Raw genomic sequence first — 7,186 nt, 5'->3', positions numbered from 1 at the left:
TTCATGTGTATGAATATTGCTTGGTCCTGCTTGCACCGAATGCTGTAAAGTCTTTGAAGGTGGTTCGTATTGTGCTGTATGCTTTTTTCGTAAATCCCAAGTGTTTTTGCTACAGAATTACTCACTTAATATTAAGTACACTTTAAACCACCAGAAGAACTCAGTGGACTAAACTAGTAATTGTCTGCCAGCCAGATGCTCGGTTGGCAGCCGAAGAGGAGGTGAAACATTTGAAGGAGCTACACGAAGAGGCAGAGAGGGAGAGAAGAGTGCAGCTTGAGAAGGCGCATCTCAGAGGAAGTCATGCCTTGAAGAAGGTCCATTTGGCTCAGGTAGGCAAAGCAGACATGTAATGTCATATACCAGCACCTGTTTTTTTACTGCCAAAATGACCAATGTTAAGAAAGCTGTAAGTCGGCATTTGCTAGAGTGGCTGTGGTTTCAAGAGGAAGATGTTTGGTCTTAACAGGGTTTTCAGAATGCTTTCAAAACATGATCAAACTCAACTTGCTTATTTTAGCTGTCTGGAAGCCTATAGGGTGATCTTTCACCAAAATAAATTGGAAATATATTTGGATGCAGAATAGACATCACCAGTCAGCTTGTCTTGGGCCATAGCTCTTCATACCATTACAGTGTCTTTATTTGAAGTATTTGCTGTTTGTTTACATGCTAGCTGAGGTCAGGGGAATCCTCTGTGTCAGTTCAGTGGGAACTGGAACTGGAATTCTTGGCTTTTAAATACATGATGGCATTGAAAAAAACGCATTTCACATTTCAAGAACCTTGACAAAGTTGCTCTGTACTTCGTGACTTTTTGCTATGCCTGACTTTTTGGTGTAAAGGTGCTTCTGAACTGAAATGCCTCGTGAGTTAGGTGCTTGAAGTAGTTAGATAATGAATCACAGAACTGGAAGAACACTGATTTGAGTCCTCATTTCATCAACTGTTCCTACGCCATTGTTTAAAAGCTTGTTTATATTATAGCTATGTGAGATTGAGGAGAAAGCATGTAATGATTTTGAATTATGTCCAGAATGATGAGTATCATTTTTCAAAGCGCCTCTAAGAATGTCAGCCACCCTAAATCTCACTAATGTCCTTTGAGAAAATTGGAATCTATAGACTCATTTTCAGTCCTTCTCCCTCCCTTGCATTTTACAGTTCATTTTACATTTTAAAATTGTATTTAAAGTATTCATTCAGGGGTTGGTGCTTCTCTCAGACTTTCCTCACCTTTGCATCCCATTCAGACGAGGTGTAAGGACCTTTTGCTACCCAATACAGTGAGAGGTGTGGATAACATGAACTTAATTCTCCTTCAGCTGCAAGGGCTGCTGAATAATGCTGTCTGCAGCACCAGCTGTGACCTATTAGGAGAACTGCTCTGCAGTGAAAAGGCAAACACTCGCATATAAATATGCACTTCTTGCAGAGCCTGCTTGTGAATTCTTGAGCTGCTTTCTTTTTTCTTTCTTGTTATTGATGTGAGCAGGTACAAATGTTCACAGTCTGTTTTCAAATCCACACTTGGATTTGGATTGGGTCTTTGCAGTTCTCTTGCTATTAATCTGTTGCTGGCATAAAACCCATTTCATTAAATGTGTATGTAGGAGAGAAACTGTTAAATACGTTATTATATGCATAGTTCAGGGTGTGGGCATAACTGTTTTGTTATAAAATTCTACCCAAAGCTGACAAAAACCTTTTAAGCTTCATCATGACTTCCTCTTGGAATGTATCAAAGTATCTTAGATTCTCAGATTCTTCTTATGAGGAAGATGACTTTTTAAGTATTCAACATTTTAACTTCAAATGATTTTTCCCCTTAACAAATTATAGATAAAACTTTAAAAATGAAAAATAGTTTTAATGTGATATTGAGCATCAAGAGTATTGGCTTGCTTAAAAGTAACAGTTACTGAAGTACAGATTAAAAGTAGCTTATTAATAGAAGTGCTCCTTTATTTATACAACAAAAGAGTTAATTCTGTTTAGGGAAGCCAGCCTGCAGTGTACCATCCCGTACTTTGTTTTTTGTCAGATCTTCCAGATTGGAAATGCTCTCGTGTTTAAAGGTCAGGTACAGTCTTCTCCCAAGGAAGCACTGCTTCTAGAATAACATTAATTTAATTCTAAACTCCTCAAGTTAAGTTCATGGTAACCAAGTGGAAGTGCTTTATCAATCCTGACATACTGCTGTCTGAAAGTTAATGCTGAGTGCTTATCACCCCTTTGCTTGAAGGATAGGGAAAGGCTACTGAAGGAACTAGAACAAATGCAGAGAATGGATCGAATGCGTAGAAGACAGATGGTAGCACAGATGCCACCTCAACTTTTTGTACCTGGATACAAACGCATGGAAATGAAAGAAGAATGGCAGAGAGAATTGGAGTTTGCCTTTGAAGATATGTACAGTGAGAACAGAAGTGAGTAATCTGTGGGAGGATACTGATTCTGGCTGCCCAGGGATGCTGCTGCAGCCACGTGTTCCCAGGTGCAGCAAGTAGTGAGGCTGCACATTTTCTTCCTAGTGGGTATGCACACAAACAGCACAGATTGCTTCATCCTGTTTCCTGCTCTGTATGAGGCTGTGGGAAATACATCTGTACAGCAGTGATTCCTCCAGCAGTTAGTTCCAGACACTGTCGACCCAGTAACTGGTCCCTACATCCCAGACCTACCCAGTTACTGGCATCTGAACTTAAAAGATGCTGAGGCTCACAGCCCTACTCCAGCTTCTTGTGTTTGGACACCATTGCTTACAGAGATGCATACGCATACCTTATAGCGCTCTCAGCACAGAATGGATACTCCAGTACTTAAAGTTAGATGCTTATTCTGTCCAGTAGCTGATCACAGACCTTGTAGCCTTCCATTTACCCTGCAGTGTCCATAGATGTACCGCTGTGCTCAATATGTGCTATGGATCTCTCAGTAAGATGACTTTAAATACTCTTTCTGCCCAGCTGGTGCTGGCTCCTTAGGCTCCCCAGTAGCTGGCTCCTGGACACGTGAACTGCTGCTTCACTCCAGCTCTTGATATACAGACATCGCTGTCTGTGCAAACACATACACGTTATCAATGCCAGCATTAACTGACCTTGGATCCTCTCGTCTCTAGTTCTGTCAAAGCCATGTATGGACTTATGCCAGCAAGCTCTTGCTTGAGCTTGTGACCCCACCATCCCCCGTGTAGCTGGCAGGGATTTCCTGATCCTCCAGTGGCCAGCAGGCAGACCCTCTGGTCTCTCTGGTATCCAGCCCAGTCATATGGCTGCTTTGATACTTGGCTTCCAAGCCTCTCGTTATTCACAAGGACTAATCTGGCTTGCTATTTGCTAATCCTTGCATACTAATACGAATATGCTCATTCTGGTCTCTGCTTCAGTTGCTGCCTGTTATGCACTCATACGCATGCATACAAAATAGAGGGTTCCTTGCTCTCAAAAAATGGAATTCAGCAAGAAGACAGGTCAGACCCTGTGTACTATCTGACCTTTTTTAAAATTTATATATGTTTACTCCTCTCTTTCTACCCCAAAACTTGTTTCTTCCCAGTCTAACTTGATCCTTCCCTTTGATTCTTTCCCTACATGTCCACAAGTCTTGTATAAACCCATTTATCCCACTCCTCCTTAGGCCCCCTCAATCTGTTCAGTGATCTTCAGAAAGCCTGTCTCATGGATTCATCTTCCAAGATATTGCACCTAGACGATGGGATCAATGGTTGTCCTGTGACAGCACTGTGAGCAGCCAGCTTAGGGTGCTTCTTTTCCCTGAAGAGGTTACTGGGCTCTTCCTCTATTTAGTGCATTGCTTTTTGCATGGAGGTGGAACTTTTAGTTTATATCCTCTTACTTTGAATGACCTAACGTGTTTTATGGAAAACCACAGGTCTGAATTAAAAAGATGGCTAATGATATAAATGGCTTCAATTTTGAAAGTCTTCTGTTCTGGGGAGAAAAATAGTTGGAGTAAAACTGTTGTAAAATAAACCGTTGATATTGGAACTTCTTAGGAACTTGTATAACTTGTGGTGTTTGCATTTTATTGTAATTGATTACTTTTCTGTGTTTGTGTTCCTTTAATTAGAAATGAAAGGAGACTTGATTTTGCAGTTCGAACCGCAGCCTTTGCCATCCCCTTCTGATAGACCTCAAGATAACGATCTTGATCTCTCTTTGGAGCAAGAATCTGTTTGTGACACTCAACAAGAATTGGGACAGATGGTGGAGGAGGATATCCCTGCTGAATCAGAAAGTAAACTTCTAAACTCAGTCTTTCTTGTTTTATAGCAGAAGAGATTGTGTGTTAGTATTAACTAAAATGTCTAAGTACTAAAATTCCATAATGAATATGAAGTGTTTCAAAGTTAAGTGGTGTACGATGCTCATCACTGATGATGAATATTCTGACATACAAGTTTGAAGTAGAAATTACTTTTTCTAATGCACTTCAGTTCATTAGAACACTGAGATTATAATAGCTGCAAGAACAATAATGTTAGCTATAGTGTTTTCTATATAACTACTGCAAATGATGAGATGGCACAGGTATATGAAATATTAGCCAAGTGAACAGTGAAATTTGCTTTAGCTTGACTTCATGTGAAAGTCTGCTTACTGTACATCCCTTATGCTCTGCGTTATGCTCACGTTGCTTCATTTTGTGCATAGGCCACACTAGTTGCATGTGTGCATGGCATGAACAGAATAACATAATGTGAACAAGAGATGTATTACTGAATGTTGCTGCATGATAAGCATTTCTGCCATGTCTCTTTGTTGGCACTGTTCATTTCTGGGGCTGTATGCATTCATTGTGTTGCCAGTTCCACTACAAAGAGAGGGCAGGAACGTACAAGTATTGCTGCTGGTTTCTGCAGCAGTGTAGTCTGTAGGAATCTGGTTCTGAAATGCTGCAACAGGCTGAGCACTCCTGTTATTGCATCCTGAAACACATTGCTGCTTCTGTCTTGCAAGAAAAAAATACTTAAGCTTTGAAACTTGATAATGTTGTTAGTTATTCAGCTCTGTAAGCAATTAAAAGAAGTTGTTTGTTTTGTTTTTTGTTCTTTTCTGTAACATGAAGATAATCATTACCTAAATCTCTTAAAGGTTTATGTTATTTGTAGGTCATAAAGAGGTAAAGACTCATCAACCTCAATCAAAACTTGCCTTGAAGAAATTGCTGAACAAGATTAGAAACCAAAAAGAGGAGTGGATATCAAAAAGTGAGAAAGAGTTTCCAAGCAACATTGAAACTACTGAATCAGGCACTACTGCTGACAAAGAGACACAGCAGGTTGATTTGGATCTGAATGATGAGCAACACAAAAATTCTGAATGTGAAGCCAAAGGTACAGAACATGTGCTTGCATTGACATTTGTTACGTAGGAATGAGTCCATAGGGTGGGCTATAACAATTTTAAAAAAATTTGAATGAATCTTTCAGTGGTGCTATTTTATCATGCTGCCAGAAAGTAAATACAGTTCTTTTATCTCTGCCTTTTGTCTTACCCATAAAGATCTCTCTGAAGAAAGATGTCTAAAATACCACTATATTATAAATCTCACCTAAATTTTGGTCAGACTTCATGCTGCTGTGTTTTAAAAGGTGTTTACATATGGGGGCAGAAGTTGCAGGGCAAAATTGGTTGTGGGAGTTCTTTACCTGTTAAACTAGAAAAGCTGAGTTCATGAGATTCACAGCTAGAAATGATTGACAGGCATGAGCTGACGTGTCTGTAGTGAGGGATTTTCCCTGGACTCAAAGCACCATTCCAAAAAGTCTCAGTATAAAACTGGATCTTACAGCAGTTAAACATCCCATTTTGTTTGGTAGCTCCTCTTGGTTTGGAGTTTGCAGCCCTGTGTTGCTATTTTAGTTACATAAGTACTGAAGGTGATGAATGTGTATGAAGATTTGATTTTTGTGCTTTTACATTTGCCTTGAGAGTGCTGGCTTTAGATGCTCCATTTTTTCTTAGAGGTTACGGCTTTTTTTTTTTCTATACCTGAGGAGGATGATTTTGCTATCAGGCTACCAATGTTCAATCCAGTTAGAACTGAGCCATTGCTCGTTGCTGAGCCTTTCACCAGACTGGATGTGGCTCTGGGCAGCCTGGTCTGGTGATTGGTGACCCTGCACATAGCAGGGGGGTTAAAACTTGATGATCATTGTCCTTTTCAAGCCAGGCCATTCTGTGATTTCTTTATAGTTGAGAATGGCACGTGATAAAGGCCCATTAATGACTTAAATAATGCAAAACCTGATCTTTCCAGCTCACAGAGATGAGCTGAGTGAATGGAGATGGTCATCTTGTCAAGGCTGCCTGCTTGTGCGTTTTTTCTTTTGAGAGCTTGGGAAACTAAAGCAAGATGTAAACAAGATATGAAGCTCTTTCTGGGTGCATTTATAGTTAAATAATATGTATTTTAGAGTCTGAGGAGCTGTTGGAACATAGAGTTGCACTTGAAAATTCAGTTCTAATCCATCCTCAAGAACAAGCAGCTAAAATTAGAATGGAAAATGAGAGACAGCAGTGGGTAAGTGTGAGTGAATATACTTTTTGTCTCGGTTATGATGTAAAAAAAAGTGATTTATAGAAGGTAATAAAGGTGATAAAATGCTTCAGGTTATAAAGCTGCAACAGACACTTTCAGCATACTGTTAACATTTTAAAGGAACTTTTACTGCAGCATTATCTATACTTGGCCTTTGTGTGGTGACTTTTATAACAATTAGCAAACGCTAGCTGGAATATACAATAGTGTGGAGAAAAATTCTTTTGTAAAATTTAACAGCTACTGCAGGCAAAGGATTCTATGCCATGATTAAGTAAGAATTTCAGTTGTCAGGTAGTACCGTTTTGGCTTAAGGAGAAGGTCATCACCAGTATAGAACTCTGAAGATTCTACTAACCCTGTTTAATCGTATCTGAAAGTCTCTAGGATTGCATAGAGTGACAGAAAAAGCTTGCAAACCTTGAGTATTTTGTCTCCCAGTTCATAAAATGAAATGCAGAATGTCTTCTGTTATCTATACGAACACTTGCTGTATTTACTGGATAACTTTGTTAATGATATGTGCATTATGTGTCTATATTATACGTATTTAATTATATTTTCATTGTATCTTAGGTAAAGACCTGCCAGCTGCTACGTAGTGGTTTATCAATTT

At 39.4% G+C, this 7,186-nt stretch overlaps 1 protein-coding gene across 1 annotated transcript; it reads left to right on the top strand.

Moving 5' to 3' along the window:
• Nucleotides 1-107: 107 nt before the first annotated feature.
• Nucleotides 108-7,186, top strand: LOC104909372 (centrosomal protein of 295 kDa-like). Its single transcript, XM_010706098.3, has 5 exons — nt 108-332; nt 2,246-2,429; nt 4,096-4,263; nt 5,138-5,362; nt 6,446-7,186. Exons 2-5 carry the CDS (start codon nt 2,279-2,281, stop codon nt 6,610-6,612), a joined length of 711 nt encoding a protein of 236 aa, XP_010704400.1. The 5' UTR covers nt 108-332; nt 2,246-2,278; the 3' UTR covers nt 6,613-7,186.

The sequence above is a fragment of the Meleagris gallopavo genome, chromosome 1, assembly GCF_000146605.3.
Source record: "Meleagris gallopavo isolate NT-WF06-2002-E0010 breed Aviagen turkey brand Nicholas breeding stock chromosome 1, Turkey_5.1, whole genome shotgun sequence".
Taxonomy (NCBI): Eukaryota; Metazoa; Chordata; class Aves; order Galliformes; family Phasianidae; genus Meleagris; species Meleagris gallopavo.
The sequence above is the reverse complement of the archived record's forward strand: the minus strand, read 5'-3'. Positions and strand labels throughout refer to the sequence as shown.

Bases quoted from the DNA above. Each gene is read 5' to 3' on its own strand.
- LOC104909372 (XM_010706098.3), top strand. From the start codon at position 2,279: ATGCAGAGAATGGATCGAATGCGTAGAAGACAGATGGTAGCACAGATG. The intron at 2,430-4,095 runs GTGAGTAATCTG...TCCTTTAATTAG, and splicing joins TATGTACAGTGAGAACAGAA to AAATGAAAGGAGACTTGATT. The intron at 5,363-6,445 runs GTACAGAACATG...TATGTATTTTAG, and splicing joins TTCTGAATGTGAAGCCAAAG to AGTCTGAGGAGCTGTTGGAA.